Source organism: Oncorhynchus mykiss, chromosome 19 (genome assembly GCF_013265735.2).
Source record: "Oncorhynchus mykiss isolate Arlee chromosome 19, USDA_OmykA_1.1, whole genome shotgun sequence".
Classification (NCBI taxonomy): domain Eukaryota; kingdom Metazoa; phylum Chordata; class Actinopteri; order Salmoniformes; family Salmonidae; genus Oncorhynchus; species Oncorhynchus mykiss.
In genome coordinates, this window is record NC_048583.1 from 33,991,599 (window position 1) to 34,011,526 (window position 19,928).

The following is a 19,928-nucleotide window of genomic DNA, read 5'->3' on the forward strand; positions in this document are numbered from 1 at the left end:
TGGGAGACTCTGTCCACAGGACAACAATCAGTCGTATATTGCACAAATCTGGCCTTTATGGAAGAGTGGCAAGAAGAAAGCCATTTCTTAAAGATATCCATAAAAAGTGTCGTTTAAAGTTTGCCACAAGCCACCTGGGAGACACACCAAACATGTGGAAGAAGGTGCTCTGGTCAGATGAAACCAAAATCGAACTTTTTGGCAACAATGCAAAACGTTATGTTTGGCGTAAAAGCAACACAGCTGAACACACCATCCCCACTGTCAAACATGGTGGTGGCAGCATCATGGTTTGGGCCTGCTTTTCTTCAGCAGGGACAGGGAAGATGGTTAAAATTGATGGGAAGATGGATGGAGCCAAATACAGGACCATTCTGGAAGAAAACCTGATGGAGTCTGCAAAAGACCTGCGACTGGGACGGAGATTTGTCTTCCAACAAGACAATTATCCAAAACATAAAGCAAAATCTACAATGGAATGGTTCAAAAATAAACATATCCAGGTGTTAGAATGGCCAAGTCAAAGTCCAGACCTGAATCCAATCGAGAATCTGTGGAAAGAACTGAAAACTGCTGTTCACAAATGCTCTCCATCCAACCTCACTGAGCTCGAGCTGTTTTGCAAGGAGGAATGGGAAAAAATGTCAGTCTCTCGATGTGCAAAACTGATAGAGACATACCCCAAGCGACTTACAGCTGTAATCACAGCAAAAGGTGGCGCTACAAAGTATTAACTTAAGGGGGCTGAATAATTTTGCACGCCCAATTTTTCAGTTTTTGATTTGTTAAAAAAGTTTGAAATATCCAATAAATGTTGTTCCACTTCATGATTGTGTCCCACTTGTTGTTGATTCTTCACAAAAAAATACAGTTTTATATCTTTATGTTTGAAGCCTGAAATGTGGCAAAAGGTCGCAAAGTTCAAGGGGGCCGAATACTTTCTCAAGGCACTGTAAACAAATGTGTGCACAACATTTGAGAGAAATATGCTTTTTGTGCATTTGGAAAATTTCAGGGATCTTTTATTTCAGCTCATGAAACATGGGACCAACACTTTACATGTTGCGTTTATATTTTTGTTCAGTATAGTTTTCCTACAAAACAGAAAGGAAATACCACAAAACTACTGCAATCAATCTCCCAGTGAGGCCACTAAATCACCAATTTAGCAAACAAAATCACAGTTATTTTTTGCATTTAGCTAAGTTTAGGCTAGATGCTACCTAGCTTGTGATCTGTCTGATGAGGCAACCAATGTTATTTCTATGTGTGAACAGTATGGTCTCACCGAGCTGGCTGAGGTCCAGCAGATTCCAGTGCATGCCAGTGGGGCAGCTGGTGGAGAGGGTGCGGATGTGGACACGGCCGTGGTGGTCCAGTCCCCACAGGGCATCGCGGCAGGCAGTGAGCTGCACCATCTCTATGTCCTGGGGCAGCTGGACCGTGGTGGGGTGCATCTGACCATCCTGGTCCCAAACACAGAACAGGTCTTTCCTGCTCTGGCCCAGCCACAGGAAGCTCCCTGCAGAGACAGAGAGATACAAACACAGTCACATGTTGGTGATGTAATACACAGAGAGACACAGATAACATGTAATGTAAATGTAATGTCAAAGGAGTGGTCTTCTTTATTTCTGTACATTTATTTGAAATGGGTTGTTGCCATAAGGTGGAGGGATGATAGTAATAATGTTATGTGTTCACAAAGAGTGGTCATCAATCTACCTTCTTTACTGAGTAAAGCCGAGGAGTAGACGAAGGCCCACTTTGTGGCAGAGACGGTTCCTCTGGGTACGACACCCTGCCAGAAAGTGCCTGTGGTGTCACAAAACATCACTGTCACACTAAACACTCTGCAGTATTATCACAAAAGTCACTGTCCATCTCACTGCCTTAACACACTTTGACCTTTGAGAAGGTGTCAGTAAAGAAATGTAAATAGTTTTTGCCTTAAAGCCCGTTCAGATAGAACAGCCGACATAAGGAGAGAGACGGGGAATTCAGATCAAAAATATAGGACGCACGGTTGAGACCGTTTCTACGGTCAAGGTGCCTCTTTACAAGGATCTGAAGAAACTTTGAGAAAAAGTTGCCGCTTGTTGTAGCAAATTAATTTGTTCTTAACTGACTTGCCTAGTTAAATAAAGGTTCAATAGAAATGATATTTAAAAAAAAGTGTTGAAGAAAATAGTGCTGTAGGAAACGAGTATTATGAAATATATGCACCAGAAACCAGGCTCACTTTGCAACTTGTCAGAGAAATATCAGCAAGCTAGGGTATCTAACTGCAGCAAAATAGCTAGTTAGCCTGCTTGGCTAAACACAGAACATCAGCTCGCTGTACATATATTTATGTTAATATTCTTATTCATTCCTTTACACTTGTGTGTATAAGGTAGTTGTTGTGAAATTGTTCGATTACTTGTTAGATATTACTGCAAGGTCAGAACTAGAAGCACAAGCATTTCACTACACTCGCATTAACATCTGCTAACCATGTGTATGTGACCAATAAAATTTGATTTGATTTCTTATTTAAACGGACCCGTCTCATTTCAAGTATTTTGCTAAGATTTGACATGTTGAATATTGAAAACTCCAGCAGCTGACATGACACATTCAAAAACTACACCACTCAGAGTTCTAAAACTGCTTAAAACCATCTAGTCTCATCTTGACTGGCTGTTGTACCTGAACTGGGCTGAAGGCTTAGCTGATGAAGTTCTGTGTTTCTATGGAATGTGGTTATGTCATCAAGGGCTCTCCATAAAAGGCATTTTAATGCAGAAAACAACAATTAAAATGGCTCCTGACTGAACATCTGTGTTAACCCACCAAGCTTAAGCCTAGGCATTAGCTTGGTGAGTTAACAAAAAAGTATTGAGGTCTAATTACAAACCGCTGAGGCTGCCTTTGGCGACATGGAAGTCGTTCCTGCCAGATGCAATCCAGACGCCAGTGGTGTTGGAAGAGACCAGGCTGGGCTGGCACTGGGACTGCTGGGAGAGGAAGGCCACGCGGAGGCATTCTGCCACCCGCTCCACCGGGGCCTTGGTGGCCGTGGCCACGTTTTGAGTGGCCTGGATCAGCGTCTGGAACAGACTGCCCTGGTCAAACACCACATAGTCTGTGATGCTCACCTGAGGGAGGGAACAAAAGGCCAGAAATAGATAAGCATTAGAAGGTGTGCCAGTCATCTCGGGGTGAAGTCTGTAATACAACCCCTTTGACTTAAAAAAAAAGACATTCTTAAAAAACGATCAAAGTGCAAAATAGAGGACCGATGGAAATTATGGGTGTGAGTAGGGCTGTTGCGGTGACCGTATTACCGCCACACCGGCGGTCACGAGTCATGAAGGCAGTCAAATTCCATATGACCATTTAGTCGCGGTAATTAGGCTTCTCCAAGCTCTGATGCTGCTGCTGGTCATTAGTAGCCTACCAAACTTGCTAACTGCCTGGTACTCAGCACTTTATTGTTCCTCTAATCACTCTGACATCAAAGCAAATGCTTTTGATAATCTAACCAAACACACTTCATGAGAGCCCATGAGCTCATTTCAATAGGTTATGCAACAGTGCAAGAAAAAAGGGTGATGGCCTCTACTAAAAATAACAGAATCAGCTTTCTATAGGCTAGGCCTCCTATATTTATTTCTCAACTCTATAAAGCACATTGCTTATATTTACAACAGGTGTATAGCCTACCTGGCTGGCATGAAAATAAACCACGGGGAAAAGCATCCTCCATTCGCTATTTAAGTACATACATTTTTTCCCGATGCCCCTGTTTCGAGACATGTACATGATAATGGTCCATTCCAAATCAAAACAAATGTCACACATACATTTGAAGTCGGATGTTTATATACACCTTGGACAAATACATTTACACTCATTTTTTCACAATTCCTGACATTTAATCCTAGTAAACATTCCCTGTCTTAGGTCAGTTACGATCACCACTTTATTTTAAGAATGTGAAATGTCAGAATAATTAGTAGAGAGAATTAATTATTTCAGCTTTTATTTCTTTCATCACATTCCCAGTGGGTCAGAAGTTTACATACAACTCAATTAGTATTTGGTAGTATTGCCTTTAAATAGTTTAACTTGGGTAAAACGTTTTGGGTAGCTTTCCACAACCTTCCCACAATAAGTTGGGTGAATTTTGTCCCATTCCTCCTGACAGAGCTGGTGTAACTGAGTCAGGTTTGTTGGCTTCCTTGCTAGCACACACTTTTTCAGTTCGGCCCACAGATTTTCTATAGGATTGAGGTCAGGGCTTTGTGATGGCCTCTCCAATACCTTGACTTTGTTGTCCTTAAGCCATTTTGACGCAACTTTGGAAGTATGCTTGGGGTCATTGTCCATTTGCAACCAAGCTTTAACTTCCTGACTGATGTCTTCAGATGTTGCCTCAATATATCCACATCATTTTCTTTCCCCATGATGACATATATTTTGTGAAGTGCACCAGTCCCTCCTGCAGCAAAGCACCCCCACAACATGATGCTGCCACCCCCGTGCTTCACGGTTGGGATGGTGTTCTTCAGCTTGGAAGCCTCCCGCTTTTCCCTCCAAACATAACGACGGTAATTAAGGCCAAACAGTTCTATTTTTGTTTCATCAGACCAGAGGACATTTCTCCAAAAAGTATGATCTTTGTCCCCATGTGCAGTTGCAAACCGTAGTCTGGCTTTTTAATGGCAGTTTTGGAGCAGTGGCTTCTTCCTTGCTGAGTGGCCTGTCAGGTTATGTCGATATAGGACTCGTTTTACTGGATATAGACACTTTTGTACCCATTTCCTCCAGCATCTTCACAAGGTCCTTTGCTGTTGTTCTGGGATTGATTTGCACTTTTCTCACCAAAGTACGTTCATCTCTAGGAGACAGGACGCGTCTCCTTCCTGTGCAGTATGATGGCTGTCTGGTCCCATGGTGATTATACTTGCTTACTATTGTTTGTACAGATTAAAGTGGTACCTTCAGGCACAGTCAACTTAGTGTATATAAACTTCTGACACACTGGAATTGTGATACAGTGAATTATAAGTAAAATAATCTGTCTGTAAACAATTGTTGGAAAAATGTCTTGTGTCATGCACAAAGTAGATGTCCTAACCGACTTGCCAAAACTATAGTTTGTTAACAAGAAATTTGTGGAGTGGTTGAAAAACGTGTTTTGATGACTCCAACCTAAGTGTATGTAAACTTCCGACTTCAACTGTATATTATTTAGTATATGTAAAGACAAGATTAAACCAATAATAGTCTGATGGGTGACAATATTAGCCTACCACTTGTGAATGATATATTATCACTTGTGAATGACGCCCAGCATCATGCCCATAGAAACAAAGCTTTTTTTGCGACTTGTTTGAAACATAGTAGCACACCTCATGTAGCCTAGCCCATAGGCCTAGATGTTTTAAAAGGTTTGTATCACAACTAAAGTGGCCAATTAAGCACATTCATCTGCTTCACATGGGGTGTAGAACCTAACCTAAGCAGCGTGTGAGTTTCAAGATTGGGGAAGATCATTTTCACCATAAAATTGCAGCTTTATAATAAAAGCATTATAGCCTACTACCATGTGGGCATTGCTGCGTTTATAATGTGAAGAAATAGCCTAACATGCGTTGCAAAATAAATGTACAAATACATGCTATTCAATTATTGCGCACACACACTGCTCGCGAGTGTCTGCGTAGCCAAGCGCTAAAATAGAACTTGGATGTGTACAGCCTGTGCAAAAAACAAAGCAGAGCTCATGCCTTTCAAGCAACTCAATTCATCATTAGAGTCTTGTCACGCAGCCATACAATGTATTAAAAATCAAAACATATAGCCCAACATTTGTAGATCAACTAAAGTTACATGAATAACTCTAAAGTAAGCATATTTCTTTGTTAACCGCTCAACACAGAATATCCCTCAAATCGTTTGGGGAAAATATTTATATTTGTTCAATTGGATTCTTCATACTATAAAATAATGCCACGGAATTATAAGTAGATCTTGTCTGCTACAGCCATTTGACATAGCCACATCAGTACTTAACATAAGGACAACTCAGAGTATGCTATTCTGTTCTTCTGAAATAGACTACATGTTCTTCATATCATGTTTCTATAGACCTGTCTACAATAAATAATGGATTTATTGTGAAGGTGTAGGCTATACTACATTAATTTATTATACTTTTTTCAAATGCCTTGTAGGCTATGTGTGGAAGCCAGGAGATGCTAAATGTGTTTATGTTAATTAACAGTCAATTACCGTGAGACCGACAGTTATTTATTTGCTTGACAATCACCGGCTGACAAAGTTTTGTGACCACCACTGTGTGGGTAACATTGGATACCAACCTGCCACCAGTGGTCATCGTCCCCCTGGGGCTTTTTGGCAGTGACTCCAGTCCTGAACCACAGACTTCCACCGGTGTCCAGAGCCCAGGCCGTGTTGTTCTCTCCCAGGGCTATACAGATGGGCTCCAGACCTTGACTCTCACTTTGAAAGGAGGAAAAACACACACACAAATACATGATGATTAGCAAAGAAAGCATAGCCAACATTGCCTGAGTCCTGAAGACGTGCAGTAGCTTCCTTTAGCTCAGCAGGCTAACGCAGTCTTCTGGTATGCAGGAGAGCTGGATTTTAACCCAGGTTGGTCATACTAACTCAACTTTCACTGTTACTAGGCCTGTATGACAGACATCTTCCTTCCTCTTTTCAAATGAGGTGAAAGAGTCATTGTTGGATTACAATTTAATAGAACAAACACATGACAACCCGTATGAGTTTCACGAGAAGCAAGCATAGCTAACTCAACTATCACTGTTACTGGGGTCTATGACACACAGAAAAGGTTCTACCTGATTTTGTCGTACTTCCACATTTCCCCCTCAGAGCAGTAGCTGCTGAGGCCTTCTCTGTAGAAGACGGCCCTGTGTTCACTGAGGGCCCATACCACCCCGCCCCGTGCTGCGATCTGGGTCATTGGGCACGGGCAGTCCACCTTCACAGCCCGTGCACATGGACGGTCCACACTCAACCCTGCAGGATGGGACCACGACCACAATCAGGGATTAGTCTGTGAGTTAGTGCATTTGTTGTGTTTTTTGTGAGTAAGTGAGTGAGTGTCTGTATGTAAACAGAATGGTAATCATGCCAAGTCTAGACTACTATTTTTCTATTTTATTTAACCTATATTTAACTAGGCAAGTCAGTTAAGAACAAATTCTTATTTACAATGACAGCCTACCAACAGGCGAAAGGCCTCATGCGGGAACGGGTGCTGGGATTAAAAATAAATATATATAAATATAGGACAAAACACACATAACGACAAGACAACACAACACTACATAAAGAGAGACCTAAGACAACAACATATCAAGGCAGCAACACATGACAACACAGGATAGTAGCAACACAACATGGTAGCAGCACAAAACATGGTACAAACAATATTGGGCACAGACAACAGCACAAAGGGCAAGAAGGTTGAGACAACAATACATCACGCAAAGCAGCCACAACTGTCAGTAAGAGTGTCCATGATTGAGTCTTTGAATGAAGAGATTGAGATAAAACTGTCCAGTTTGAGTGGTTGTTGCAGCTCATTCCAATCGCTAGATGCAGCAAACTGAAAAGACGAGCGACCCAGGGATGTGTGTTCTTTGGGGCCCTTTAACAGAATGTGACTGGCAAAACGGGTGTTGTATGTAGAGGATGAGGGCTGCAGTAGATCTCAGATGGTGGGGAGTGAGGCCTAAGAGGGTTTTATAAATAAGCATCAACCAGTTGGTCTTGCAACAGGTATACAGAGATGACCAGTTTACAGAGGAGTATAGAGTGCAGTGATGTGTCCTATAAGGAGCATTGGTGGCAAATCTGATGACCGAATAGTAAAGAACATCTAGCCATATTACCAGTATAGCAGTCTCCCATTAGTTTCTTAGTTTATCATATCTAATTGAAATTAAATGTGCCACTAGAAATTACAAGCCTGCAGCAACACTATGCCCACCAATCACTAATCTTCAATTTCTTTGATGTCGGTCTCCAAAGTGTATATTTATCTCGTTGCCACCACCCAATTTCTGTGACAAATTCTGACCATTTCAGAGGGTTTCTCTGAGGTTAGACAGAGGCAGACGTACACAGCATGTACTTTAATGAACAGGCCTCTGTGTCTGTTGGCTCTGGATGTGTCAGGACAGCTGCTAGAGTCATGCTTCATGTACAACTGACATCCTTACACAACCAGGGAAATAATATTACTCGTCTTAACCTGCAGCGTTAGCGGTGTTGTTCACAAGCCATCATAATACAAGGGACAGATATTATTTTGTAATGTTTGGGATTTATTCGTCTTCATTATTCTCATCCCAAATATGGCATCTATACAGCACTATGATTACCTCTAAACTAATTTAGCCAGTGACTGATGATACTATTTATTATGGAGCCTAAACAGCTCCATCTAATGGCCAATTGGTTAATTGCAGGAACTTATTTGCCGGCTTGAGACTGCCAATGAACAGGGTCATGATGTAATATTCTTTATGCCCTGAGGCCACCTGCTGCTGAAACCCTGAAGTCTTGTTTCAAATGGAGGAGTGAATTGAATAGTCCAAATAGCTTACATGAACAAATCTTACATTTAAAATAAAGTAAAATGGTTTGTAACAAAAACCATATTATAGAAACTTCCTGTGAGCACATTTTCTATGCAGCAATGAATTTGCTAAATGTAGTGGCAGATTTCTTCATCTTTACTCCATAGCGGAATGAGCAAGGGGGTGTCAGGTAGCCCAGCGGTTAGAGAGGCAAGACAGCAAGCGGAGGGTCGAATCCCGGTTTCGATTGGAAAAGTCTGTCGAGAGTTGAGCTGGCAACTGAAGGATTTCTGGTTTTAAACCCTAGATGCCATTGCCTGTCGTTGTAACCCCCCGGGCGCCCAGCGTGGTAGCTCCCCGCACCTCTCCAAAAACATGTATGTGTGTCTTTCGGGGGGGGTTGGGTTAAAAGAGGAGGTCAAATTTCAGATGAACCCTGTAATGTGGTTTGACCAATAAAGTGATCTTATTCTTAAAGCAGATAGTAAAGAAGAACAAGACTCATGAGTATAATCACAAACTCCTTCCCTGTGGTTAACTATCTCACCTGTCTGCAGGTAGAGGTCTCCGCTGGTATGGATGATCCAGGCTGTGTCTTCACTAAGTGCCACAAAGGCAGAATCCTCCAGGGCTTTGTACCAGTGCCTCTTGCCTTTGATGGTGACTTTACCACATGCATACGCTGTCATGGTCTTCTGTTCCACCTTCCATAGCAGGGACCCTGAAATGAAATCAGACTTCAATGTAACAGCCATGACAAACCACTAGTATATACATCCAAAGGAGAAATCTTGGGTAATGAACTTACCAACTCCCAAAAGTACCAACACATTGAATGCTCATCTTAAATAGAGGCAACAACGATGTAGACCAGGTACCACAGTACCTTCTACCTATAACGCATAATACAGAGATACTGTGAATAAAAGTGTCTGCCGCTAAATTATCATATTTTAGACATCCTCACCTGAAGGTGATAGTGCCACCTGCTGCACGTTCTCCTCAAACTTCTGCCAGCTCAGCCCCCCATCTGGGAGAGCACTGCAGTACAGGCCTCCTTTAAAGTCCAGGCACCAGATGTATCGGTCAGTCACCACCAGGTTCAGAATGCCACAGCCTGGCCCTGTGTAGCCCATCCAGCTCTCTGCTAACTACAGAGGAGACGAGAGGAGAGAGGGTTCAACCAGGGACAGAACTGTTGGTATTGGTGATGAACAACATTCTATGGTGAAAACTATCCAACCGTGTAACAACAATCAAATGAGTCAATGCTTCTATTTTGATGTGACACTACTAGTCATATAGTGTCAGAACGAAACTGAATGCAATGTACTGTAGCAGCACACACACTGAGGAAGGAAGCAGAAACATCACACAACATGTTGTGTGTTATATTACTGTCTTGTCTTGGTCCTGCTGTCCGATGTTGGAGCCCTGGAGGTTGAGGGCGTTGAGGCCGTCTCCAAGGCTGACACTGGAGGCTGAGTACGGGACTCCCTGGGCAGCATAGATGTCCTCCTCGTCACTGGAGTGGCACTGCTCAGGCTCCCGTGAATAACACATCTGATCAACACAGCTAGGAGGCTCCAGATGGTGCGGGTCGTCCTGGTCCTCAGAGTCATCCGGTCCAATGAGGGGGCTCAGGAAGTCATCCTCCTGCTCCTCAGTGGGGTCCTGGTCCTCTGAGGTCTGCATGTAGGCAAAGGTGCACTCCAGTAGAAGGTCTACATCTGGGGTAGGGGCCTCTCCCTGTTTGTTCGTGGCCGAGGGGCCGTGGCCGTTCTCTGGGTAGGACTGACACTCCATGTCCTGGAAAGGCAGGGACGCGGGGCAGGAAGGAGGCCGAGTCCCAGGGGGTTGAGTCTGAGGGTCCTGTCCCTGGCCACCACCCTGGCTCTGAGCTCCAGAGTTATTTAGTTCTGGGGAACCTCCACTGACGGATCCCTCCTGGTCTGGGGATCCGCTGCTCCTGCTCTGTAGGTCCAGACTGCTGCACATGAGACTGGTGTGGTCGGAGGCGGATGGGGGCTCACTCATAGGGGTGCTGGCCCCCCCGTCGCTGCCCCCTCCTCCATCCTGACTGCAAATGCTCTCGGACCAGCTGTTGTGCTGCTCACAGATGCGGTTTCCACTTTCTGTAGAGAGAAAAAGAGAGAGAGAACATAGCCGAAATTAAGTTTCAACATTAATGTATTGAATCCAGACTCATATGGAAAAGGTCAATTATAAGACAAGCAATTAACTTTTTTAAAGCTATCAAAATGCTACTTAGAGCCATTTTGGAACATTTTGTGATCAACCAGAGCAGAGAACACTAGACCTCAAAGTTTTCTTGGCCCTTTTGAAAATCAGAGCCTTACCAAATTGGTTACTACTGCCACTCACCTTGTCTCCTCCTCTTTGCCTTTTTCTTGACTTTAATGGCCTTGACCACCAGCTCCTGCTGGAAGTCCTCCTGGTTGATGGCACTGTAGCGGCTGGAGGAGAGGTCCGACTGCTCCGTGGTGGTTGGGGTGGAGAGCATCATGCCCTGAACGCTATCCCAGGACGTTATGGAGCTGCTGCGGCTACGAGACTCACTGGTGCCCCCTACACTGGCCCCTCTCTGGTGGCTCAGTCGCTCCCCCACCTCAGGCCTCTCCACCAGGGCTACGGCCTCCCCCGCCTCGGGGTTGTCACTCAGCTGGTCCTGCTCTAGAACTTCCTCTACCTCTTCCACCTCCTCATCCACCAGCCTCTCCCCGTGCTCTGTGATGATGGCCATGGTCCTGATAGGCTGGGCTGTCTCCACGGAGCCGGTGGGCGGGAGCAGGATGGTGGGAGTGGTCAGGGGAGAGGTCAAACGGAGGGACAACTCAGAAACTGGACGGGAAGAAGGTTAAGAGGGAATGACTTTTCAGGGAATGACTATAGAGATAGAAGAAATTAAAGGACTAAAGAAATTAAAGGACTAAAGAAAGTTATCTGTAGATCGTGATTGTCTCTCTTTCCACCGTCTGGTTGGTTTGAACTGTAGTCCAAAGTGGTTTCAATGTATTCAAGCAAACAAAATACAATATGACATCTTACTGTTGGAAGCTAGGCCCTCGGGAGTATTGGAGATGCGAACGATGTCTCGATCTCCTTTCAAGATGAAGATCTCATTTTCAGTGCATGACACAGAGACAATGTCCCCGCAGCTTTCCAGTGCACCGATGATCACCTTGAAAGTCAAAGACAAAATAACATTGACAGATCGACTTCCCGTAAGGGCTCGAACACACCAATAGCGTTTGCCTGCCGAGAGTACTTGCGAACCGAGTGAAAAACGATTTTAAATGTAGAATCGCACGAAAATGTCAGCAGTCAGACGTCAACGGGAGATCCACATTCAATGCGATGTGTCCGACCTTTAGAAAGAAGAAACACTCTGACAGGACACAAAGATGGCTTCAATTACAGGTACCTGTATTCTCTAAGCTGATTCACTTACCCGACTATCTTTCATTATTCTCCATCAATATATGATTTGTAACACATGCAATTCACACTGGATTACCTTGTGGTTGAGGCAATCCAATTTAAGATGGCTTAAATTACTACATTCTTTGCAGTCTCAACTGATCCACTTCTAACCACCTCTCGCCATTACTCTCTAACAAAACATTGTAACAAGCGCTAAATAAAATACATGTATTATTAGTTTAGTATCCATTCCAGCCTGAGGACATCTTTACCTGGTTGAGGCAGTCCAACACGTAGACACTGTATTCGTTCCAGCTGAGGACCCAGCCCTCTCTGAGGAAGCAGCTCACCAGGCCCAGCTGCCTCTCCTGGGGCCGATAACCCCCTGTGGGGGCTGGCCTGGGGAACAGCTCAAACTGGGGCACCTGCTGGTTGAACAGAGGCTTCAGGACCCGCGTGTCCTCCACCAGTCCTCGCACGTCCGTCCGCCACAACCGAAGACCAGGCCTCGCTGCATAGACCAGCAGGCCACTCTGCTTACACAGGCCTGGCTGGAAGCACGCACCAAACTTCCCATTGCTTCGGGGAAAAGAATAACGCAAGAGACATATATAAGATATACACATAGCTTCAGAGCTTAGATTGTTGCACCGTCTATTCCTCTCTGGTTTAATACATCAGAAAAATATGAAGAAGCTCAGCTGAGAAAATGTAAATGTCTCAATAAATTGTCTGAAGGGGACATACTTGATTTGTTGCTGAAAAGTCACTGATGTAGAAGTTGTGGTACTTTTTAATGAATAAGTACAACATGTAGGTTACCTCTTCCTGGGCTTGGTGCCCAGCTGCTGCAGGGCCTGCTCCTGAGTGTAGAAGAGCAAGGATCTCTGATGAGAGGAGATGAGCAGGACTTTCTGACTGTACTCCAGCTGGACTATGGCTGAGGGCTCCTCAAACAGCAGCACTGGGTTACACACACCCTAAGGATATGAGCATACAACACAGGTCAAAGCTCCAACCACAATACTGGGTTACATACACCCTGAGTGTATAAGGGTACAACAAATATGTGAGAGAAGATGGTTAGAAAACAAACAGCACATAACTGAAAGAATGAAAGCTGCTATACCTGATCCAGGTCCACAGCGGAGTACACAACCTTTCCTTTGTCATCACCAGAGAAAAGCTTCATTCCATTGGCACTCCAGGCCAAAGCAGTGACTGTGCTTTTATGCAAACCGACCACATCGAATCGCCTTAGCTACAGAAAAGAGAGAGGCCTCAGTGTTTCGCTACACAAAGGGATACATTTACTTAGCACATAATATGATAAGATATACTTTAATCCATATGAGATGGACATATGTCTTGTGCTTTTTTTCCCCTCTCGAACCCCTCCGATATACACACAGACACACACACTAAAGGCTTGAGCAGTGCATGTGCTAAGCTTGCACCTTTCCATTTTAAAAGGGAATAAAATACAACAACAACAAAAAAGCTCAAAACATGACACTATCTTTACTCGTATCAACAGATCAGTTGATTGGTTGGTTGGCATACCTGTTTATTCCTGCCTGGAAGTTGAGACACCAGTTGAAAGAGAGCAACCCGACCAGACGCTGTGCCCACTGCCACCAAGTCATCAAAACAACTGAGCAGCTTCACTGTTGTGATAGCTTCGGATTTCCCCTGGGAAGATACAGTAACATGTTAACAGTTAAACATAATGACAAACTTACTTATTGGGGGGGAGGGGGGGTAAAGGTGGTTCATAGAATCACTAATAATTGGATGTTTGTTATCAAATTTGGTTTAGGGTAAAAGTGCAAAATAATTTAATAAAATAAGCAATGCATGAAACAGTGGCATACTCACCTCTATGTTGTACTTGTTCATCTGGCAGACCCGCCTGCAGTACAGATAGAGCATCCCAATACTGCTCCCCACAGCAATGTAATCACTGTTGGTGTCCAGAGCAGTCAGGTAGACCACTACAGAGCGGAAGCCTTTCTGAACCTTGGCAGGTATTGCATTGAGCAGGTAGTACAGGGGACAGAACTCCCTTAAGGCGCTCTGTGGAGGGGTTTGGGCTGCCATGGTGGACAGGCAATGTTCTGCTCTCTGTGGAATAGGAAAAGAAGGCATGGCAATCATAAACATGGGAACACATGAATGATAGACATTACTTTTTTTCACCTTTATTTAACTAAGCAAGTCAGTGAAGAACAAATTCAAATTTTCAATGATGGCCTAGGAACAGTGGGTTAACTGCCGTGTTCAGGGGCAGAACAACAGATTTTTACCTTGTCAGCTCGGGTATTCGATCTTGCAACCTTTTGGTTACAAGTCCAACGCTCTAACCACTATCTGAGCATCTTACCAATCCCTGCAGCTGTACATAGCCCATCTGTAAATAGCCTATCCAACAACCTACCTCATCCACATATTGTTTTGATTTACTTTTTTGCACACCAGTATTCTACTTGCACATCATCATCTGCACATCTATCAGCTCAGTGTTAATTTGCTAAATTGTAATTACTTCACTACTATGGCCTATTTATTGCCTTACCTTCTTACTCCATTTGCACACACCGTACATAGATTTTTCTATTGTGTTATTGACTGTACTTTTGTTTATCTCATGTGTAACTAATGTGTTGTTGTTTTTTGGAGCACTGCTTTGCTTCATCTTGGCCAGGTCCCAGTTGTAAAATGAGAACCTGTTCTCAACTGGCCTACCTGGTTAAATAAAGGTGAAATAAATAAAATGTGAAAAAACTAGGCTACCTGCCGACATGTATGGCATACAATGATTATAGAATATTTGGCTACGGTAAATACAGTGTGAGACCAGGCAAGGTAGGTACCTAGCTAGTTGCTACTGTGGGGTTATCCTCAATGGTTATCCTCCAATTTTCACACCTTGCTTCTACTTCTAACTAGCACAAACACAGTTAGCGCTAACTCCACATCAACTGAAACTAACCTTACCAAATATCTCTCCATAGTGTCCCTAACTAGCTAGCTAACTATAGTAAATAGATAGTGACATCACTTGGAGGTCCAAGATGAAATCGTATGAAACCGAAAATACTGGGTAGCTAACGATTTTGGACTAAGGCACAACCAGGCCAACAGCAGTTTCAGTAATGTTGACGTTTCAGACATGACAAGCTAGCTAGCTAACGTTAGCTAGCCTAGCTAACGTTAGCTAGCTACAAAAACAAAATACAAGACTTGTTTACACAGACTTACATTTGATTGTGTCCTTATATCCTATTATCATATAGATGACAAATACGTTACGCTAAAAGCATGTATAAAAGAGAGAGCTGACGACATTGCTGTCGCACACTTCTATGAATTATTATTCGAGAACATCTCTTATCATGCAGATGTTTCCGTCTCGAGCTATGGAGTATGAACGTCAACAAACCCCACCACACCACTTCCTTGTCTCGCGGGAAAACACAATCATGCATGACTGCTGCCTGCTGTGCCAGATGAGACGTTTATTGACAGGTTTATCAATATTGTTTATTTTCTCTGTTGTTGTGTCAAAGGCATCTTTATTATTACCAATATTTGTGTATTTATGGACACAGCCTGTGAACAGCATCCATATGTGTATGTGCAAGGGGAAATTGTTGAATTTCAATAGAATACGTGAAGCAAAGATATGTTGGGTCCATAGACTTAACGTTAGACACACATCGCCTTGTACATTTACATGCACGCTAATAATTCGATATTAAACTGATTATGGCAGTAGTCATGGAAACACCTTACTCCGTTATTTTAATCGGCGTAAGGTAAAAATCGAAGTAAGAAAATGCTTGCTTTCGAATTTTTCGAATTATTAGGATTTGCACAGTTATAGCGGTGTATCTTCGCATGTTATAGCACAAGCGGCGCGAGCTTCTTTCTTTTGCGCGAGTGAAGTGAGTTCGGAAAAACTGAACGTAAGCGTTTGAAGGAAAAAAAAACACATACCAGCGTTATATGTCCGAACTCAGAATGTTGGAAACTTTATTTTGGTTTACGATTTTCAGCATTTATCAAAGTCCCATCATGTAGCCTGATTTCAGATGTGTCCATGTAAACAGGGTTATTAAGGAAATAATTTTTCTTGCAAAGCATGTCAACGTTTAAATCTAACTATTATATTAATCTGACTATTCACAATGATCATATTATTTGTAGCTTTCCCATTATGGCGTCCGTGAGATCATGTGCAGCGCCATTGTGGCCCATATCCATTTTTACGTGAGATTCCATAAAAACACACCACTTCTATACAGTTATGACTTTTTTGTAACAGGTTATGAGAATTCGGTTACGGTTAATGAACATTGTCTCCTATCATGCAACGAAAAGGCACTTGTATTGAAGTGACGTGTTTTTAGGGATTCCCATTTTGAAGTAGTCAATTTTCTTCTTCTACTACTTCTATGAGTTGGCAAAATAACTTTAAGGGTGCACACTGCCTGTTTGTACAGGTATAAAGCCGGTGTTTGCGATTTACTGCCACTTGCAGTTGTGGAATGTATCCTCACGAGTATAATTAATTTGGTGATCCGTCCTTGTGACCTGGATGAAATTATGTGACACTTCCTTAAACCATGTCCCACCCAGTTGACTACTTCAAAATGGTGAAAATCCTCAATGACGCTGCCCATGCTAAAACTGGCTTTTGAGAACAACCCTTCTATCTAGCTCTATGGTTGGAGTCAATTCCTCTGGTTGCCCAGGTTTTTAGCTGTCAACTCATAATAAGTTGGTATTGAAATCTACGCCTACAGTACACCTCTAGCATTGCTGAGCATATTTCAATGTATGAAATGCACTTATGAGTAGAATTTTGCAAACAAATACACAGAAATATCGAACGCCGTTTGGGTCTTTTCGTGTCAAAAAGATACATATCAAATAACACTATTTGACGCGTCAAATAAGCTTGTTGACCAATCGGGACCTGAATATGACTACACGTCGCATAATAATTTAACATGTTCATACATTTTTACGTAGTTATTACAGATTGATTACACTGTCACTCGTATTTCACATGTCACCACGATTCACCGATACTTATGCTATGATGCTGGTCAAGTTTTGTTTCCCGCACCTGCCGCTGCCAGACGACCGCAGGAACACTTCCCGAGCTCTGGACAGCTGGTCATGAACAAGCTAGCTAGCTGATGGATGCAAACAATGTTCTTCCCCAAAAGCACAGCAAAACGATATAATCCGTTTCAGTAGCTATAGTTAGCTAGCTAACGATCTAGCTGGGTGACATCATCTAAAATATCCCTAATTTATAAAACAGTTCTTATTTTATAAATGGTGGTCGGACCCACCTATGCGAAGCTAGCCACAATAAGGATTAGCTACATTAGTGGAATTTGCGGTTCGCCTTTAAAATAAAAGTCTAACAGAAAGTGATGCAAATTAATACAAAAAGTTGAATCATGCCATAATCGAATAGATCATGCTAAACGAGGTCGGAATGTTCTTATATAAATCCAACAAAAGACAATAATTAGTTAAATCTGTTGAAATCCCACTGGATGTATTAGACTTTAGAATTGCATTGGGGGCATACTTATTTCACTGTACAGCCTTATGGAATGTGGATTAATGACATTGGGTATCAGTCTACTCAGTGACACCCAGAGAAGATTAGCTTCGTAGCTCTTATTGCAGGACTCTGAAACCACTGTGAATTGAGACACATTTATTGTACCAGTCAACCTACTATGTATATTGAACACTGTTCCAGAGGAAAAACAATATAATGTGGATGTTTTGGAGCCTGATAACTCTTGAGGAGGACTTTGGGGGAAAATCACTTGGGTACTGAGTAGACTGATTGCATTGATAGCCAATCCTTAGGTCAGGCTGTACAGTGCAATATGAATGTCAATACACACAATAGAATGACTGAGGTGGTGATTTCCCACAGTCAGAGTCCCACAATAAGAGATATGATGCTAATATTTGCATAAACTCTTCACAATTGTGTTCTGTGGGTGTCACCGAGTAGAATGATACCCCAGTTCATAGCTCCAAATTCCAACACTCCAACCTTGTTTAACATTATTCTAGTCTAAATATGGCATGATTCCACCAATTAACTTTCTGCATCACTTTCAAAGATTAACTTTTCTTTTGAAGGCGAAACGCAAATTCCACTATTGTGGCTAATCCTTATTGTGGTTAGCTTCACAACACATAACGGTCCGGTGAAGCCATACTATCCAGATGACACTAGCTGGCTGCTTATAACGGTAGTTTTGGGCAACACGGAGAAGTGCTTGGCTAGATAGTTATTTCAATAGGGGAACAACAAGTGGATACCTAGCAGATACTACCTAAATCATTGTTAAGAATATTGAAAATGACAGTATCTTCTGGTCATTGTTTTCAGACAGATTGCGTTGGTGCTAGCTAGGTAACGTTACCAAGCTGGAGAGATAGCTAGCTACCCCAGAAGTTGCTAATTACATCTGTATCAAAGATATTTGCAAACATTTTTGATCCTGATCAAATTGCAAATGATCACACAGACATTTTACTATTTGGTCGAACAAATAATGCCTTATTACCAACTGTTATTAATGTTACAGCTTTGACAATGATCGTAATGGCTTGCACGTGCAAATTCAGCACACACAACATTCTATATTTTTTGTTGTTGATTTTTTTAAACCTTTATTTAACAAGGCAAGTCAGCTAAGAACAAATTCTTACTTACAATGACGGTCTACCAAAAGGCAAAAGGCCTCCTACGAGGTTGGGGGCTAGGATTAAAAATGAAATATAATATAGGACTAAACACACATCATGACGAGACAACACAACATTACATAAATAGAGACCTAAGACAACAACATAGCAAGGCAGCAACACATGACAACACAGCATTGTAGCAACACAACATGACAAAAACATGGTAGCAACACAAAACATGGTACAAACTTTATTGGGCACAGACAACAGCACAAAGGGCAAGAAGGTAGAGACAGCAATACATCACGCAAAGCAGCCACAACTATCAGTAAGAGTGTCCATGATTAAGTCTTTGAATGAAGAGATTGAGATGAAACTGTTCAGTTTGAGTGTTTGTTACAGCTCGTTCCAGTCGTTAGCTGCAGCGAACTGAAAAGACGAGCAACCCAGGGATGTGTGTTCTTTGGGGCCCTTTAACAGAATGTGACGGGCAGAACAGGTGTTGTATGTGGAGGATGAGGGCTGCAGTAGATATCTCAGATAGGGGGGAGTGAGGCCTAAGAGGGTTTTATAAATAAGCATCAACCAGTGGGTCTTGCGACGGGTATACAGAGATGACCAGTTTACAGAGGAGTATAGAGTGCAATGATGTGTCCTATAAGGAGCATCGGTGACAAATAAGATTGCCGAATGGTAAAGATCATCTAGCCGGTTGAGAGCACCCTTACCTGACGCTCTATAAATTATGTCTCCGTAATCTTGCATGGGTAGGGTGGTAATCTGAATCAGGGTTAGTTTGGCAGCTCAGGTGAAAGAGGAGTTAATACGATAGAGGAAACCAAGTCTAGATTTAACTTAAGCCTGCAGCTTTGATATGTGCTGAGAGAAGAACAGTGTTCCATTTAACCATATTCTCAAGTACTTGTATGAGGTGACTACCTCAAGCTCTAATGCCTCAGAGGTAGTAATCACACCTGTGGGGAGAAAGGCATTCTTCTTATCAAATCACATTACCTTTGTTTTGGAGGTGTTCAGAACGAGGTTAAGGGTAGAGAAAGCTAGTTGGACACTAAGAAAGCTTTGTTGTAGAGCATTTAACACAATCCGGGGAGAGGCCAG

The 19,928-nt window shown here is 42.7% G+C and overlaps 1 protein-coding gene across 4 annotated transcripts in view; it reads right to left on the bottom strand.

The window, feature by feature from the left end:
• tecpr2 (tectonin beta-propeller repeat containing 2) overlaps positions 1-17,439 on the bottom strand; it is a 34,016-nt gene extending 16,577 nt beyond the window's left edge. Inside the window, exons 1-16 of one of the 4 annotated variants that reach the window (XM_021574003.2) lie at positions 17,206-17,439; positions 13,950-14,195; positions 13,635-13,763; positions 13,201-13,332; positions 12,894-13,051; positions 12,344-12,650; positions 11,697-11,829; positions 11,013-11,489; positions 10,026-10,762; positions 9,595-9,778; positions 9,175-9,348; positions 6,879-7,059; positions 6,372-6,513; positions 2,900-3,140; positions 1,726-1,815; positions 1,289-1,522 (exon numbers count right to left, since the gene is read on the bottom strand). In XM_021574003.2, the coding sequence (XP_021429678.1) occupies positions 1,289-1,522; positions 1,726-1,815; positions 2,900-3,140; positions 6,372-6,513; positions 6,879-7,059; positions 9,175-9,348; positions 9,595-9,778; positions 10,026-10,762; positions 11,013-11,489; positions 11,697-11,829; positions 12,344-12,650; positions 12,894-13,051; positions 13,201-13,332; positions 13,635-13,763; positions 13,950-14,171 (3,541 nt within the window). In that variant the 5' untranslated portion in view covers positions 14,172-14,195; positions 17,206-17,439. Of the gene's footprint in view, positions 1-1,288; positions 1,523-1,725; positions 1,816-2,899; positions 3,141-6,371; positions 6,514-6,878; positions 7,060-9,174; positions 9,349-9,594; positions 9,779-10,025; positions 10,763-11,012; positions 11,490-11,696; positions 11,830-12,343; positions 12,651-12,893; positions 13,052-13,200; positions 13,333-13,634; positions 13,764-13,949; positions 14,196-14,944; positions 15,197-15,332; positions 15,549-16,070; positions 16,094-17,205 lie in introns of those variants that run through there. The other 3 variants (XM_036954686.1, XM_021574001.2, XM_036954687.1) reach the window with 3 other exon arrangements.
• Between the last annotated feature and the right edge of the window lie 2,489 nt (positions 17,440-19,928).